The sequence below is a fragment of the Chiloscyllium plagiosum genome, unplaced genomic scaffold, assembly GCF_037043375.1.
Source record: "Chiloscyllium plagiosum isolate Xiang-an unplaced genomic scaffold, Cpla_swu_hap1 HiC_scaffold_24, whole genome shotgun sequence".
NCBI lineage: Eukaryota > Metazoa > Chordata > Chondrichthyes > Orectolobiformes > Hemiscylliidae > Chiloscyllium > Chiloscyllium plagiosum.
Window position 1 is genome coordinate 14,251,331 of NW_028270162.1, and position 18,867 is coordinate 14,270,197.

Here is an 18,867-nt window from a genome sequence, read left to right on the forward strand (position 1 = left end):
CAGGTCCTGGTAAAAGACAGGCAGCGTCTTGAGGGCGACCTCCAAACAGTCACAGTCGACAAACAGGAGCTGCGTGTCGTAGTTGAAGTTACACACCTGGCGGAAAAATTACGTCGCCAGGGTGCACCACCTAGGAGGAGGCTCGACGTAAAGGTATCGCCGCAAGGTCTGAAGGCGGAACCTCGCGACCTGAGTGCAGACGCACACCAGCGACTGACCGCCCTCCTCAATAGGGAGACTCCGAACCTGCGCAGCGACCTAGTGCATCTTTTTGTCCCAGAAGAAGTCGACCAACGTTCTCTGGATGTCAGCGACAAAGCCAGGAGGAGGGACCAAAGTGACCAGCCGGTACCACAGCATGGCGGCCACCAGCTGGTTTATGAGCAGCACTCGACTCCTTTAAGATAGCACTCGGAGCAGTCCTGTCCAGCGGCCTTGGCGAGCCGAGACTTTGGCCTCCAGCTCCTGCTTGTTGGCCGGCAAGGATTCCTCAGCCGGGCTGAGGAAGACCCCTAGATAGAGGAGATGGGTGGTACTCCAGCTGAACCCGCCACGGACCGACCAGTAGTCCAGAACATTTGGCCCAGTTGATCCTGGCGGAAGACGCTGCCGAGTACACGGCCTGGCACTCGCGCATCCTCCCCAGGTCAACTGGGTTGGTGAAAGTGAGGAGCACGTCGTCGTCGTCAGCGTAGGCCGACGGGACCACCCCCATGCCCGCGTAATTCTCCATTTACCTTTTCTGACCCCCGCATAGAGAGCCCTCCACTGGGGATCCCCACCGCCCGGTGGCAAAAGTCCCTGTTTATTTTTTTTTTTTTTTAGCACCCATGGTGTGTGTGTGCAGGTGTGAGACACAGTGAAAGACACACAGTGCACGAATCTTTATTCAATTTCCACCACCAATGGAAAATACCCGAGTGGCCAGTGACAAACACTGCCCTTCATATCAAAGGGCAGTGCTGTGTGATCAAAACAGTGAAGGGGAGGGTAGGGACTAAATCAAAATAGAATTGAAGGGAGAAATAATGCACTCCACACCCTGCGGCGCTCACCTCTCCCTGAACAACTCCAGGGTGTTGGTCGACACCGCGTGCCTCTTCTCCAAGGACACCCGGGCTCTAATGTAACCGCGGAAGAGGGGCAGGCAGTCGGCCCTAACGACCCCCTCCACGTCCCGCTGCCTCGACCTATTGATGGCCAGTTTGGCCAGGCCCAGGAGCAGACCCGCGAGGAGGTCTTCAGACCCGCCCTCCCTCCTCCGTACTGGGTGCCCGAAGATCAGGAGCGTGGGACTAAAGTGCAACCAAAAGCAGAGGAGGAGGTTTTTCAGAAAATCAAACAGGGAGTGCAAACGCCCACACCCAATATATTTTTTTTTTTTTTTTTTTTTTTTTTTTTTTTCCCCCTTTAACCCCCACACTACCACCTAAGTGCGGTAGTGCTTATTTTTTCCCCAGCACCCATGGTGTGTGTGTGCAGGTGTGAGACACAGTGAAAGACACAAAGTGCACCAATCTTTATTCAATTTCCACCACCAGGAATATAGGAAAACACCCGGGTGGCCAGTGACAAACACTGCCCTTCACATCAAAGGGCAGTGCTGTGTGATCAAAACAGTGAAGGGGAGGGTAGGGACTAAATCAAAATAGAGTTGGAGGGAGAAATGATGCACTCCACTCCCTGCGGCGCCCACCTCTCCCTGAACAACTCCAGGGTGTTGGTGGACACCGCGTGCTCCTTCTCCAAGGACACCCGGGCTCTAACATAACCGCGGAAGAGGGGCAGGCAGTCGGCCCTAACGACCCCCTCCACGGCCCGCTGCCTGGACCTGTTGATGGCCAGCTTGGCCAGGCCCAGGAGCAGACCCACGAGGAGGTCTTCAGACCTGCCCTCCTTCCTCCGTACCGGGTGCCCAAAGATCAGGAGCGTGGGACTGAAGTGCAGCCAAAAACAGAGGAGAAGGTTTTTAAGGAAATCAAAAAGGGAGTGCAAACGCCCACACCCAATATATACATGGTCCACGGACTCCACAGCGCCACAGAACAAGCAGCTGGGCTGGGAGTCCGTGAACCACTCCAATCTGCGGTTGCAGGGGACTGCTGCGTGCAGCACCCTCCACCGCAGGTCCCCGAGAGAAAGGGGGAGGACTCCCGCGTAGAGAGCTCGCCACTGGGGATCCCCACCGCCCGGTGGCAAATGGGCACGCCAAGGCGTGTCCGGACGGTGGATGAGGGAGAAGAGGTGGATGGTGTGCAGCAGCAGTCGATACAGGGCCTTTCTCTTCACCTCCCTAAACAAAACAAAGTTAAAATTTCGGAGGCGGCTCAGGTTGTGGGGCACAGGCTCCCGCGGGAAGTACGGGACCTTGGGGCCAATGTGAAATTCCGTCCGGGCTGGGGTGAGCGCGGATGGGATCCCACCGCACACCTGAGCGTCCTCCAACTGGTGTACTACGTCGGGTCCAAGCACCGCCGTTTTAAGGCGGTGGCCACGTACTGGACGTCTACCGCTGCCCTGCCTGCTATGTCCTGCGGCAGCGTCCAGCCCAGGCCCCCGGCACCCAGCACGTCCCCGACCCTGGTCACCCTCGCCGCCGCGGCCCTCCCCTTCGACAGCCACTCGAACCCGCGAGTACGGAGGTGCGGATTCCTGAGCAACGGCTCCCTGACGACAGCCGCTACTCCAGCCGGAGGGTAGGCGCGACGCGATTCGACCATGTTCCAGACAGTGATCAGGTCCTGGTAAAAGACAGGCAGCGTCTTGAGGGCGACCTCCAAACCGTCACGGTCGACGAACAGGAGCTGCGTGTCGTAGTTGAGGTTACGCACCTGGCGGAAAAAATACGTCGCCAGGGCGCACCACCTAGGAGGAGGCTCGACGTAAAGGTATCGCCGCAAGGTCTGAAGGCGGAAGGTCGCGACCTGGGTGCGGACGCACACCAGCGACTGACCGCCCTCCTCAATAGGGAGACTCAGAACCTGCGCGGCGACCCAGTGCATCTTTTTGTCCCAGAAGAAATCGACCAACGTTCTCTGGATGTCAGCGACAAAGCCAGGAGGAGGGACCAAAGTGACCAGCCGGTACCACAGCATGGCGGCCACCAGCTGGTTTATGACCAGCACTCGACTCCTGTAAGATAGCACTCGGAGCAGTCCTGTCCAGCGGCCTAGGCGAGCCGAGACTTTGGCCTCCAGCTCCTGCCAGTTGGCCGGCCAGGATTCCTCAGCCGGGCCGAGGTAGACCCCCAGGTAGAGGAGATGGGTGGTACTCCAGCTGAACCCCCGTAACTCCTCCGGCAGAGAGTCCACCCGCCACGGGCCGACCAGTAGTCCGGAACATTTGGCCCAGTTGATCCTGGCGGAAGATGTCGCCGAGTACACGGCCTGGCACTCGCGCAAACTCCCCAGGTCAGCTGGGTTGGTGAAAGTGAGGAGCACGTCGTCGGCGTAGGCCGACGGGACCACCCCCATGCCCGCGTAATTCTCTATTTATTTTTTTCTTTTTTTTTTTATGACATTTATACATTAGACAATACCGTTGCATACAAAAGTGCAGACAATACAGACCCAGCAAGCCCCCGCCCCTCCCACCTTTCCCCCATTTATTTTTTTTTTTTCTTCTTTTTTTTTTTTTTTCCTTTTTTTTTTTTAATTTTTTTTTTTTTTTTTTTTTTTAACCCCCACACTACCACCTAAGTGCGGTAGTGCTTATTTTATCCCCAGCACCCATGGTGTGTGTGTGCAGGTGTGAGACACAGTGAAAGACACAAAGTGCACCAATCTTTTATTCAATTTCCACCACCAGGAAGATAGGAAAACACCCGGGTGGCCAGTGACAAACACTGCCCTTCGCATCAAAGGGCAGTGCTGTGTGATCAAAACAGTGAAGGGGTGGGTAGGGACTAAATCAAAATAGAGTTGGAGGGAGAAATGATGCACTCCACTCCCTGCGGCGCCCACCTCTCCCTGAACAACTCCAGGGTGTTGGTGGACACCGCGTGCTCCTTCTCCAAGGACACCCGGGCTCTAACATAACCGCGGAAGAGGGGCAGGCAGTCGGCCCTAACGACCCCCTCCACGGCCCGCTGCCTGGACCTGTTGATGGCCAGCTTGGCCAGGCCCAGGAGCAGACCCACGAGGAGGTCTTCAGACCTGCCCTCCTTCCTCCGTACCGGGTGCCCAAAGATCAGGAGCGTGGGACTGAAGTGCAGCCAAAAACAGAGGAGAAGGTTTTTAAGGAAATCAAAAAGGGAGTGCAAACGCCCACACCCAATATATACATGGTCCACGGACTCCACAGCGCCACAGAACAAGCAGTTGGGCTGGGAGTCCGTGAACCACCGCAATCTGCGGTTGCAGGGGACTGCTGCGTGCAACACCCTCCACCCCAGATCCCCGAGAGAAAGGGGGAGGACTCCCGCGTAGAGAGCCCTCCACTGGGGATCCCCACCGCCCGGTGGCAAATGGGCACGCCAAGGCGTGTCCGGACGGTGGATGAGGGAGAAGAGGTGGATGGTGTGCAGCAGCAGTCGATACAGGGCTCTTCTTTTTATTTCTTTAAACAAAACAAAATTAAAATTTCGGAGGCGGCTCAGGTTGTGGGGCACAGGCTCCCGCGGGAAGTACGGGACCTTGGGGCCAATGTGAAATTCCGTCCGGGCTGGGGTGAGCGCGGACGGGATCCCACCGCACACCTGAGCGTCCTCCAACTGGTGCACTACGTCGGGTCCGAGCACCGCCGTTTTGAGGCGTCGGATGGCGGTGGCCACGTACTGGACGTCTACCGCTGCCCTGCCTGCTATGTCCTGCGGCAGCGTCCAGCCCAGGCCCCCGGCACCCAGCACGTCCCCGACCCTGGTCACCCTCGCCGCCGCGGCCCTCCCCTCCGACAGCCACTCGAAACCGCGAGTACGGAGGTGCGGATTCCTGAGCAACGGCTCCCTGACGACAGCCGCTACTCCAGCCGGAGGGTAGGCGCGACGCGATTCGACCATGTTCCAGACAGTGATCAGGTCCTGGTAAAAGACAGGCAGCGTCTTGAGGGCGACCTCCAAACCGTCACGGTCGACGAACAGGAGCTGCGTGTCGTAGTTGAGGTTACGCACCTGGCGGAAAAAATACGTCGCCAGGGCGCACCACCTAGGAGGAGGCTCGACGTAAAGGTATCGCCGCAAGGTCTGAAGGCGGAAGGTCGCGACCTGGGTGCGGACGCACACCAGCGACTGACCGCCCTCCTCAATAGGGAGACTCAGAACCTGCGCGGCGACCCAGTGCATCTTTTTGTCCCAGAAGAAATCGACCAACGTTCTCTGGATGTCAGCGACAAAGCCAGGAGGAGGGACCAAAGTGACCAGCCGGTACCACAGCATGGCGGCCACCAGCTGGTTTATGACCAGCACTCGACTCCTGTAAGATAGCACTCGGAGCAGTCCTGTCCAGCGGCCTAGGCGAGCCGAGACTTTGGCCTCCAGCTCCTGCCAGTTGGCCGGCCAGGATTCCTCGGCCGGGCCGAGGTAGACCCCCAGGTAGAGGAGATGGGTGGTACTCCAGCTGAACCCCCGTAACTCCTCCGGCAGAGAGTCCACCCGCCACGGGCCGACCAGTAGTCCGGAACATTTGGCCCAGTTGATCCTGGCGGAAGATGTCGCCGAGTACACGGCCTGGCACTCGCGCAAACTCCCCAGGTCAGCTGGGTTGGTGAAAGTGAGGAGCACGTCGTCGGCGTAGGCCGACGGGACCACCCCCATGCCCGCGTAATTCTCTATTTATTTTTTTTTTTTTTTTTTTTTTTTTTTTCTTTTTTTTTTTTTTTTTTTTTTTCTTTTTTTTTTGGTGCCTCTTCCCCAGAGAGACCGGGGGGGATTTTTTTTTTTTTTTTTTTTTTTGCTTATTTTATCCCCAGCACCCATGGTGTGTGTGTGCAGGTGTGAGACACAGTGAAAGACACAAAGTGCACCAATCTTTATTCAATTTCCACCACCAGGAAGATAGGAAAACACCCGGGTGGCCAGTGACAAACACTGCCCTTCACATCAAAGGGCAGTGCTGTGTGATCAAAACAGTGAAGGGGAGGGTAGGGACTAAATCAAAATAGAGTTGGAGGGAGAAATGATGCACTCCACTCCCTGCGGCGCCCACCTCTCCCTGAACAACTCCAGGGTGTTGGTGGACACCGCGTGCTCCTTCTCCAAGGACACCCGGGCTCTAACATAACCGCGGAAGAGGGGCAGGCAGTCGGCCCTAACGACCCCCTCCACGGCCCGCTGCCTGGACCTGTTGATGGCCAGCTTGGCCAGGCCCAGGAGCAGACCCACGAGGAGGTCTTCAGACCTGCCCTCCTTCCTCCGTACCGGGTGCCCAAAGATCAGGAGCGTGGGACTGAAGTGCAGCCAAAAACAGAGGAGAAGGTTTTTAAGGAAATCAAAAAGGGAGTGCAAACGCCCACACCCAATATATACATGGTCCACGGACTCCACAGCGCCACAGAACAAGCAGTTGGGCTGGGAGTCCGTGAACCACCGCAATCTGCGGTTGCAGGGGACTGCTGCGTGCAGCACCCTCCACCCCAGATCCCCGAGAGAAAGGGGGAGGACTCCCGCGTAGAGAGCCCTCCACTGGGGATCCCCACCGCCCGGTGGCAAATGGGCACGCCAAGGCGTGTCCGGACGGTGGATGAGGGAGAAGAGGTGGATGGTGTGCAGCAGCAGTCGGTACAGGGCTCTCCTTTTCACCTCCCGAAACAAAACAAAGTTAAAATTTCGGAGGCGGCTCAGGTTGTGGGGCACAGGCTCCCGCGGGAAGTACGGGACCTTGGGGCCAATGTGAAATTCCGTCCGGGCTGGGGTGAGCTCGGACGGGATCCCACCGCACACCTGAGCGTCCTCCAACTGGTGTACTACGTCGGGTCCGAGCACCGCCGTTTTGAGGCGTCGGATGGCGGTGGCCACGTACTGGACGTCTACCGCCGCCCTGCCTGCTATGTCCTGCGGCAGCGTCCAGCCCAGGCCCCCGGCACCCAGCACGTCCCCGACCCTGGTCACCCTCGCCGCCGCGGCCCTCTCCTCCGACAGCCACTCGAACCCGCGAGTACGGAGGTGCGGATTCCTGAGCAACGGCTCCCTGACGACAGCCGCTACTCCAGCCGGAGGGTAGGCGCGACGCGATTCGACCATGTTCCAGACAGTGATCAGGTCCTGGTAAAAGACAGGCAGCGTCTTGAGGGCGACCTGCAAACCGTCACGGTCGACGAACAGGAGCTGCGTGTCGTAGTTGAGGTTACGCACCTGGCGGAAAAAATACGTCGCCAGGGCGCACCATCTAGGAGGAGGCTCGACGTAAAGGTATCGCCGCAAGGTCTGAAGGCGGAACGTCGCGACCTGGGTGCGGGCGCACACCAGCGACTGACCGCCCTCCTCAATAGGGAGACTCAGAGCCTGCGCGGCGACCCAGTGCATCTTTTTGTCCCAGAAGAAATCGACCAACGTTCTCTGGATGCCAGCGACAAAGCCAAGAGGAGGGACCAAAGTGACCAGCCGGTACCACAGCATGGCGGCCACCAGCTGGTTTATGACCAGCACTCGACTCCTGTAAGATAGCACTCGGAGCAGTCCTGTCCAGCGGCCTAGGCGAGCCGAGACTTTGGCCTCCAGCTCCTGCCAGTTGGCCGGCCAGGATTCCTCAGCCGGGCTGAGGTAGACCCCCAGGTAGAGGAGATGGGTGGTACTCCAGCTGAACCCCCGTAACTCCTCCGGCAGAGAGTCCACCCGCCACGGGCCGACCAGTAGTCCGGAACATTTGGCCCAGTTGATCCTGGCGGAAGACGCCGCCGAGTACACGGCCTGGCACTCGCGCAAACTCCCCAGGTCAGCTGGGTTGGTGAAAGTGAGGAGCACGTCGTCGGCGTAGGCCGACGGGACCACCCCCATGCCCGCGTAATTCTCTATTTATATGGAGAGGTAGCTCAACATAATTGGTGGGCATATTCTATGCCTCAAATGTGTGCTGGACTTCCTTCCAGTTACTGAAGAAGGCATTTCATCATGTCCTATCCATACCAGCACTTCCTACAATCCAAAAGTAATCGCACTGCTATTTTTTCTTCCTGTGTGACCTAGACAGATTTGTAATCTTTATCCCTATTTTGCTGCTTTTCAATTCATTTTGTTAAATTCAGTCACATAAAATATCTTCTCAGGTTTTTTACAGCCCATAAATCTTTCACGATCAAAATGGTTGTAACCATAAGATACTTTACATAAAATTCAAATTAATGCTTTGTGTAGATGTTTAATGTAAATATTTATGAAATTGCAGTAATGCCTGCAGCTACCTCTTTGAAAATCTGTTGTAGTACTCCCACAAGTATCATTTTATCTGATCATAACTTTAGATTTATGGATACACAATATTCCAAATCATTGCTGAGTTAGAGATTGTCATAGAGCATGTAGCCTTGGTTTCAGAGGAGATAATCACTCAGGGCTCCTGCTCCTGGTTGACTTCCAGTGACACTTTTTACTTTCCCCTCCACCACTATCACTCACTCCCACTGGAAGTAGAAAATTGTGAATAGTAGGTAAGGACAAGGACAGATTTGGTTGTAATTATTCTGTTCAAACATTTTCTCTGAGTTCACAGAGATCATCATAGAATCCCTACAGTGTGGAAGCAGGCCATTTGACCCAACAAATGCACACCGACCCTCCAAAGAGTATCCCACCCAGACCCATGACCCTACTATTACTCTACATTTGCACCTCACCTGCACATCTTTGGATTGTGGGAGGAAACCAGAGCACCTGGAAGAAACCCGCACAAACACTGAGAGAATGTGCAAACTCCACACAGTCGCCCAAGGCTGAAATCGAACTGGGCCCCTGGCACTGAGGTAGCAGTGCTAACCACTGAGACACCCTGCCACCATTGATATGTGAGTGACCAATGGGCTGTACTGCAGAGAAGAATGGAAAGGTAAACACTGACAGGAGAAAAAAAAAATCCAGAAAAGTAGCAGAAAAGAAATCTGAGGAGTTTTATTAAGCATATATCACTTTTCCATTGCAAGTGACTCTTGTAGTTCTTTAACATTTGTCGCAGGCCGATCCCCTTACTAAACTGAAAGAATTCATGAAGGTGCACCATCTACAGTTGGAACATTTCTTAGACAACTTCGATATAACTGAGAACCGATTTATTAATTTAAAGGAGTTCCGGACATCACTGGAGGTCAGTATTACACTGCATTCTTCATAATGAAATGCAGCAAAAGTTCCATAAGCAGACCATCTCGAAAAACACATATAAAAATACTCAAATAACTTGGATTCATCTTGAAGTGTTTTTATCTTGTGAAATTCTTCCAATTTAGTATTTGTCAAAATGAAATTACTTGTAGAAGGAAACTTTTTGCCTAACCTTTTTTTAATATGCTCAACATTTCCTTTAATGATACTGAGCACCTTACAGTTTCATTTTATCTGCCATGGTCTTGACATGCTTAAAAATAATGAAGCAGCTGTTTCAACTAATTTTGAAAGTAACATGAAATATTTGGTGGTACACTTGGTCAAACACTCTCGTTGATATTAAGGGCATTCACTTGTGCGGCCCTCTGGAATTAATAAGAGCACAATAAATAGGAGCAAGGGAAGATCATTTAACATTCAACAAGGTCATGGGCTGATTTGCCCCAAGTCTCAACTTTTGTGCCTCTAACTCTTTAAAATTCAAGATCTGTCTCTCTTCTCTTCAAATACTTTCAGCAATCTAGTCACCATAACTCTATGCTATAGAGAATTCTGGATATTCACTGCTCTCTTAAAAAAGAAATTTCTTTGCATCTGTTTTGAATGAGTATACCCTTATTCTAGAACTATCTCCCACTACCGGAAACATCTCAGCATCTATCCTGTCAAGCCACCTCAGAATCTTGTATGTTTCAGTAAGATCACCCTCATTTTTCTAAATTAATGAATACAGGCCTAACATGATTAGTCATTCTTAGATTAGATTACTTACAGTGTGGAAACAGGCCCTTTGGCCCAACAAGACCACACCGACCCTCCGAACAGCAACCCACCCAGACCCATTCCCCTACATTTACCCCTTCACCTAACACTACGGGCAATTTAGCATGGCCAATTCACGTAACCTGCCCATTTTTGGACTGTGGGAGGAAACCGGAGGAAACCCACGTAAACACAGGAAGAATGTGCACACTCCACACAGACAGTTGCCTGAGGTGGGAATTGAACCTGGGTCTCTGGGGCTGTGAGGCAGCAGTGCTAACCATTGTGCTGCCCATAAAATTTCCATTGCCTTCTTTCAAAAAAGAGTAGAAAGGATTCCCAGTCTATACCCTCTGCAATCTCTTGATAACTCAACATTTTCATCCCAGCGATCAGCGCAATGAATCCCTTTTGAACTGCCTCCAATGCCAGTGCATTGTTTCCTAAATACAGGGACCAAACCTGTCAACAGTATTCCAGGTGCAGCCTCACGCAACACCATATACAATAAAAAAAGCTTCCCTATGTTTAAATTTCAACCTCTTAGCAATAAACGCCAAAATTCCATTTCCTGTCTTAATTATGTGCTGCATCTGCATGCTAACATTTTGTGTATTCTGCACAAAAATAGCCAAATCCTTCTGTGCTGTGCATTTTTTTGGTCTCTCTTTCTCACCATTCAAATAATGATGTGGAGGTGCTGGTGTTGAGCTGGAATGGACAAAATCAGAAGTCTCATGACACCAGGCTATAGTCCAACAAGTTTATTTTAAATCACACAAGCTTTCAGAGCACTTCTCCTTCATCAGGTGAAGTGTGACAAAGGAGCAATACTCAAAAGCATGTGATTTCAAATAAATCTGTTGGACTATAACTTGTTATCGTGTGATGTTTAAATAATAATCTGCCTTTTGATTCTTACTACCAAAGTACGTGATTGAACACTTTCCTACATTAAACTCCATCTGCTCTAAGAAGCAATCCCTGGTGCACCCTATAAATTAATTTCATGTTACCCAAGCCCATCTGACTTGTCCAGTCAATATGAAAATTCAGACTGTAATACTCTTACATTCTAGGTAAAAACAAGGGCTGCAGATGCTGGAAACCAGAGTCTAGATTATAGTGGTGCTGGAAAAGCACAGCAGGTCATGCAGCATCCGAGGAGCAGGAAAATCGAAGTTTCGGGCAAAAGCCCTTCATCAGGAAAAGAGGCAGGGTGCCTGCAGAGTGGGGGTGGGGAGAAAGTAACATAGAGTACAATATGTTGAGTGGGGGTGGGGATGGAGCTGATAGGTCAGAGAAGAGGGTGGAGTGGATAGGTGGAAAGGAAGATAGGCAGGTAGGACAGGTCATGAGGGTGGTGCTGAGCTGGAATGTTGGAGCTGGGGTGAGGTGAGGAAAGGGGAAATGAGGTGACTCTGGTTCAGGACATGGTTGAAGAGCTTCAGGGCAGAGGAGATGACCTGCGGGGTTGCAGTGAGAGAGACTCACTGAAATTCTTGTAGAGAGAGGAGGAAAACTTAGAGGCATAGAGATGTACAGCATGGAAACAGACCCTTCGGTCCAACCCGTCCATGCCGACCAGATATCCCAGCCCAGTCTAGTCCCACCTGCCAGCACCCGGCCCATATCCCTCCAAACCCTTCCTATTCATATACCCATCCAAATGCCTCTTAAATGTTGCAATTGTATCAGCTTCCACCACATCCTCTGGCAGCTCATTCTATACCCATGCCACCCTCTGCGTGAAAAGGTTGCCCCTTAGGTCTCTTGTATCTTTCCCCTCTCACCCTAAACCTATGCCCTCTAGTTCTGGACTCCCCAACCCCAGGGACTACTTTGCCTATCCATGCCCCTCATAATTTTGTAAACCTCTATAAGGTCACCCCTCAGCCTCCGACCTCCAGGGAAAACAGCCCCAGCCTGTTCAGCCTCTCCCTGTAGCTCAGATCCTCCAACCCTGGCAACATCCTTGTAAATCTTTTCTGAACCCTTTCAAGTTTCACAACATCTTTCCAATAGGAAGGAGACCAGAATTGCACACAATATTCCAACAGTGGCCTAACTAATGTCCTGTACAGCCGCAACATGACCTCCCAACTCCTGTACTCAATACTCTGATCAATAAAGGAAAGCATACCAAATGCCGCCTTCACTATCCTATCTACCTGCGACTTCACTTTCAAGGAGCTATGAACCTGCACTCCAAGGTCTCTTTGTTCAGCAACACTCCCTAGGACCTTACTATTAAGTGTATAAGTCCTGCTAAGATTTGCTTTCCCAAAATGCAGCACCTCGCATTTATCTGAATTAAACTCCATCTGCCACTTCTCAGCCCATTGGCCCATCTGGTCAAGATCCTGTTGTAATCTGAGGTAACCCTCTTCGCTGTCCACTACACCACCAATTTTGGTGTCATCTGCAAACTTACTAACTGTACCTCTTATGCTCGCATCCAAATCATTTATGTAAATGACAAAAAGTAGAGGGCCCAGCACCGATCCTTGTGGCACTCCACTGGTCACAGGCCTCCAGTCTGTAAAACAACCCTCCACCACCACCCTCTGTCTTCTACCTTTGAGCTAGTTCTGTATCCAAATGGCTAGTTCTCCCTGTATTCCATGAGATATAGCCTGGCTAATGAGTCTCCCATGGGGAACCTTGTCGAACGCTTTACTGAAGTCCATATAGATCACAAGACAGGCATCCTTGCAAGATGATTCGCAGTAGGGTTAAAATCAACTAGGTAAAAACAAGGTTTGCAGATGCTGGAAACCAGAGTCCAGATACTCTTACATGCCTCCAGTCAGTTCTTTTGTCTTTATCTGCTGCAAAGTTGAAACATAGCTTTTTGATTTCTTTCACATCACTCTTTGCACAAAACAAAGATAATGTTTGCTTGTTTATAAAGTGACAACTCCTGTTTATTGCAGAATGCTAAAGTCCCTTTGAATGATGTTGAACAGGATAAGCTAATGATTCTGTTGGACAAAGATAAGGAAGGGGAGATTGATTTCAGGTAAAAGACTCAAAATATTTATGGAACAAAATTCTGTGTTCATTCAATGCTGTATAAGAAACAGAGACCTGATTGACAGTGAGGTATAATAATAATTATAGCCTATTCCACAGTAATTTTGCTTGCAGGACGAAAATTAATTTCTTTTATTATCTGATTAGACAGTATTATTCAGCAAATACCATTGCAATAATCTCTCTAGTGATTAATCAATATAGTCTCAGTGCAAGGAAAAGCTGTTTTCTTTCTTTTGTACTTTTGCAATACATAAACATGACAGTAAATGCCTGGACAATGGAACTTGCGTTATCAATGAAGACAAAAAAGAGCACCATGATAGTTTCTTCTTTATTCATTATTGGGATGTGGGCATCACTTGCTAGGCAGCATTCATTGCTCTTCCTTGTGATTAAGAATCACATTGCTGTAAGTCTGGAGTTGCATGTAGATCAGACCAAGAGGTGATGATGTATTTACTTCCCTAAAAGACATTAATGAACGAAGTGTTTTAAAACAACTGATGGTGACTGGATTAGGATTAGGTCGATAAGAAATAAAATAAGAAGCTCAAATTGCACTCTGTGGTACAGGGATTTGCACCCATGTAACCAGAATATTAGCCTATGTTTTGGATTACAAGGCCAGTGACATTACCACTGCCAATGCTACTCCCTGCCCCCAGAAATAGATTTTCCATTGTCCAGCCATCTACTCTGGAAAACCAAGAGACCTGCTAAATAAACTTCAATAAAGTTAATCCTATGGTATGAAATATTTGAAAAGGATAATGACCCATTCTTAATGAGGTGCAAGAATTTACTGATCAGTCAGTGAGTTTAGCCAGTATTCATTGAGGGGCCTTCTTATGGTGCAGAGGCTGTCCAGTTTTTTTTTAATTAACTTATTTTTCTAATCAGTCTGTTCAGAGATGTTATTACATGCCTCTGTAGCAGGAGAAAGTGAGAACTGCAGAAGCTGGAGAGGCATAATTGAAAGTGTGGCACTGGAAAAGCACAGCAGATCAGGCAGCATCCACTGAGCAGGAGAGTCAACGTTTCAGTATGCCTGAAAAGTCGACTCTCCTGCTCCATGAATGCTGCCTGACCTGCTGTGCTTTTCTAGCACCACACTTTTCGACTGTGCCTCTGTAGCAGTTGGGACTTGAACCCAGGCCTCCCTATTCAGGGTAGGGACTCTATCTCTGTGCCACAAGATGTCCCTTCTGAATAGGTTGAATAGAAAAATAGGTTTCACAAATAAGGAAGTGTCGAACTTTATCCCAACACAGATGAGTTAGCTAATTTGAATTGGATTGCAATAAGGGCATTGTTATTGACTTTTTTGCACCGTATTTAACAGATTAGAAAATTCTCCAGGCTTTCTTAATGATTATCAATTAACCTATGGTAGCTGTGTGGTCAGAAGCATACTGTGTGGCATCCAAGTGTTTGAATAACCTGTTGACTATTATTCCCTGGGCAAGTGCAAGAAAAATGACCTCATGGGCTAGATTTTAGAGTATGAACTAGCAGAGAAAGATGTTAGCTAAACCTTATCAGCTCTACCCAATGTTATCGTCTGTTTTATTGAACTGCTTAGTATAGCCAATATGAGCACTTTCATGCACAATTTATTGATTTTAGCAATGTTATTTTAATAGACAGATTTCACAGGAATGGAAGAAAAAGAGATGTTAATTTCTCTCTTTCCACCTAACCCCATGAATAGTGTACAAAACTCAACAATGTAAAATCAATAAATTTGTAATGCAACATGGATATTCTATTTTGTCTCAAACTGTTGAAACATTTTCATCAAAATCAGATTTAGGTTAGAGTTGTTTGAGCTAGATATAAAATAATTGAATTGGAGTCAAGCTGCATTGTTAACAGTTTTGTGGAATCATCTGAAAAGTGTCTTCTATGATCTTACAATTTTATTTCTTTTTATTCCAGTGATTTGAATGATTTGCTACTAGGCACTAATTTCGGTGCAAGCAAAGTCTTTCGTAACTAGATGCCCAAACGAATGGCTTCATAACAAGAGAATACTTAAGAATTTGCTTGTAAGGACATGAAAGCAAATACATGTTTTATTACAGCACTAGCCATGCATTAGTCACCTTTCGGTCCTACAGGAGAACTTAATGTATTTTTAGCAAACCTTTACTTTTCTGGTCAAAATGGAGAAAAGGGCATTTCAAATTGTGTCAATGATTAGATTTTTGGAAATATGTACTGAGTTTTTTTTTCTTCCGAAATAAAATGTTGCATTTTGTAGCTTTGTACTAACTCTTACCTGAAGGTAACAATTTTATCATTCTACAAACTTGTGGATTAGAAGGTGCACATTTAGGGCATTATAGATCACCTTACTCAGAGCTGAGGATCATATTCCAGACCTTGAACTATTGGCTTTTGCTTGAAAATGCGCTTGTGTGGTAGTTGCGGAGGGGTATGAGCCAGATTGGACTTGACGGATGTACTCCATGTTCTGGATTAGTGGTGCTGGAAGAGCACAACAGTTCAGGCAGCATCCAAGGAGCTTCGAAATCAACATTTCGGGCAATGGTTGACTAGCTTGATGTCGCTCATTGTCCAGCCTTGCCCATAAAGCCTTGGAGAAAGTATCAGATGGCTCCTGCAAGCACCCATTCATTTCAAAAAAAGTCAAATGTTAAATTTTCCATTCCCTAATTGATTTAATTGAGACTGGAAATGTTTTTTCTATCATTGTTAGGTTGTGCCTGTAAAATATCTGTTTCAGCTGATTCATTACAGTCAGTACTGTGCAGTTTTAAAAATGCAATTATATGAGCCAGACACACAATGATATCACTCCAAGAGCCTAATTTGTGTAATATCTTCAATGATGTAACCAATTTTGCTTTCTTATTTCTGTGAATTAAACATGTTGCTACTAAAAAACTAATAATATTGAATGTAAGTCTTTCTTAATTAGATGTAAAACAAGAATTACTTCATAACCTTAGGAGCATTCAGAGGTAGGAATCTGTGTCTCGTTCACAAAGTGGCTTCCTAAGGATAGTTGATGTTGGGTCAATCTATTATTCAGGCATTCATAATGATCATCTAAAATAGACAACAATCCCTTTGTATATGAGGCTCAAATATAAAGTCTCATGTAAACCAAATTACTTATCTACTTGTCTCTATTACATTATTATTTTCTCTTTTTTTAATTTTTAGTACTTTTAATGATGCTCATGTAACATCGCCCTCTCTTTTTTAAAAAAACTGCTTTTGTGTACTGAGTACAAATCTGAACCTCTTGGTAGATTAGCTTTCTGTAGCCTAAAACTGGTATATTTACTTTAGTATCATTCTTCACAAGTCTGTCTGAAAACTGTTGTGAATAAAGAATGCGAAGGAGAAAAATGTCACGTTACATACATTTTTGCCCCAAAATTACTCCTTGCAAAGCACCACCATCTCAATATATCTGGAGGCAAACTTAACAATCAAACAATCTGGTGTTAAAAATCACCAGTTATCTTTATATTTTCTAGGATAAAGCAATATTTATTGACTATTGGTTCGTAAACTTAATTAGTGGATCTTCAAAAGGTCGTGTGAAGCTGCACTGAGCCCAGCAACTTACCTATTGTTCAGAAGCAGATCCACATTGGGATGCTCAAAGATTCTTCGTCACTTTGCATCATTCTAGCCACATGCTTTTCTTTCTGCTTCCATTCCAAATTGAAATTTGATTAACATTCTTTTGAGACAGGAAATTAGGTTTCATGCTTTTATATTTGATTAATCGTGCAGTTTTTATCATCAGAGTGAATGATGGATTGGCTTTCTTGGTTAACATTGCTAAATCTTTTCCCCCTTGTCCTGTCCTGTCCTGTTGACTCAAATATTTATGTATTCATGATCCTATTGCTTTGATGCAGTTGTAAATTTTACAATATAAACACAGGAGTTGAAGTATAGATCTTCCTCTCAGTAATATGAAAATGTCATTAAGGTATTGTAGCCTTGCAAAGGTAGACCATCCTAGTAACAGTTGTATGAGCAGATAAAAACAGTATTCAATGCTGAAGCCATGTTAATTGTTTGACTCTAAAATTATTACTTTCCTTGTTTTGAGATTCATATTTCATTACCAAAATTGAATCAACTGAGCAATGAATTATTTTAAATTGTTCAATGCCATAAAACCAGTTCTACTACAGATGCTTTTACATAATGCAAATATTTGTGAAGGATAATGTATAAACTATTCAGTAATTGTAGTGCTGCAATTGTTTTATTCAGTTAGTGTGCTTTGTGCGTTTAACATAGCATTTGCCTCTTTTTAGAAGTAGTGTATGCTGTTTTGTTGGAAATGGTCTGGGCCTGACTACAATGCTTTTTTTAAAAACAAGTCAGTGGAAATATCATGTCCTTGCACACCTGCTTTCTGTAACCAAGCAGCTGATCAGCAGAGCTAGAGTCAACATCCTGAGCATCAATCAAAATCAAACACTGAAAAATGCAAAGTAAGATCTACCGGTTTGTTTGTATTTTAATGCTCACTTGATATAGAGATGCTGGAGTCAGTCAAGCAGAGCAAACATATGATAACATTTTAACATCTTCTCCAAATATTCAGTCCAAAGTGATGTTGCCATAAGTTATATTAATAGTTTTTAAGAAGATTCCCAAGTTTGTCTGAAGATGGGGAACTATTCCAGGATTTAAGAGCTCTCGCGAAAAACTACGAGAGGGGCTTAATTTTGAGAAATCCTTTGTGATAGAATCATAAAGTGAGTAGAAGAGTTTTATGTGAAATGATTGATTAGAATGAACCTATATGACTTTAGAACAATGAAGAGGGTAGACACTGAGGTTGTTTTTCCTGTCGAACAAATCTAAAATAAGGAGTCAAATAAGAGCAAAATACTGCAGATGCTGGAAATCTGACATAAAAACAGAAGATGCTGGATGTATTGTAGCAGCTTTGAAAATAGGACAGTTAAAGTTTCAAGTCCAAAGATTCCTCTTTAGAACTCAAATTGAGGTAGAATGCAACCCATGCTTTGACAAGGGCTGTGCTGGAGCTGAGTATGTAGCTGCTGAATATGCTATTCGACTGGTCTGGTCTTTGGAGGTTAGGAGTCACTCTTCAGTATAGACTGAAATGTGTCATATCGTCCTGGTATAGGCAGGCAATGAAGTGTTGTGCTGGATATTTAAAACTGGAGAAGTTTTCTTCTGAGGAAGATATTGGGGCAGAAGTTCCCGTTGACCATAAATTCTCAGCTGTGTGTAGTGCTACAAGTCAGTCAAGACCTGATTGACAACCCCCCTCATCAGTATATGGGAGCTGAATTGAGTAGACCATTATACAATGGAAAATAGTCATTGTTCATAATGCCAGCACTTAATTTGCAACCACAATGCAAATTAATATATCTCTCTTCTGTTTCTGTTCCTTTTAGTGGATATAAGTAAAAACTTGTGTTTGGAATTTGTCCAATTACTGACTGTGATATTTCCTTACTAGACAATGACAAGATATGGGTCTCCAGTGGGCACTGGGGACAGAATAACAGTGACCTACTGAGGGCTTTTAGATAGGATGTAGCTAAGGACAGGTAAAGTATAGTCTGAGCTGTTACATGGATTCAGCTGAGAGAATGGGTTTGAGAGTATGAGGGAGTATCAGCCATGTGCCGTGAGCAGCATGGATTTGTGAAGGCTGTACCATTACATTGACAGTGAAGTGCAACAAGGTAAAAACAATGACTGCAGATGCTGGAAACCAGATTCTGGATTAGTGGTGCTGGAAGAGCACAGCAGTTCATTGGATGCTGCCTGAACTGCTG

General features: G+C 47.2%; 1 protein-coding gene across 2 annotated transcripts in view; it reads left to right on the top strand.

Annotated features, from left to right (window-relative positions):
- The window catches only part of LOC122562546 (uncharacterized), a 101,364-nt gene extending 85,144 nt beyond the window's left edge, over positions 1-16,220 (top strand). The window contains exons 11-13 of one of the 2 annotated variants that reach the window (XM_043715462.2): positions 9,099-9,227; positions 12,946-13,031; positions 14,987-16,213. In XM_043715462.2, the coding sequence (XP_043571397.1) occupies positions 9,099-9,227; positions 12,946-13,031; positions 14,987-15,047 (276 nt within the window). In that variant the 3' untranslated portion in view covers positions 15,048-16,213. Of the gene's footprint in view, positions 1-9,098; positions 9,228-12,945; positions 13,032-14,986 lie in introns of both variants that reach the window. The other variant, XM_088000302.1, reaches the window with a different exon arrangement.
- Positions 16,221-18,867: the final 2,647 nt, after the last annotated feature.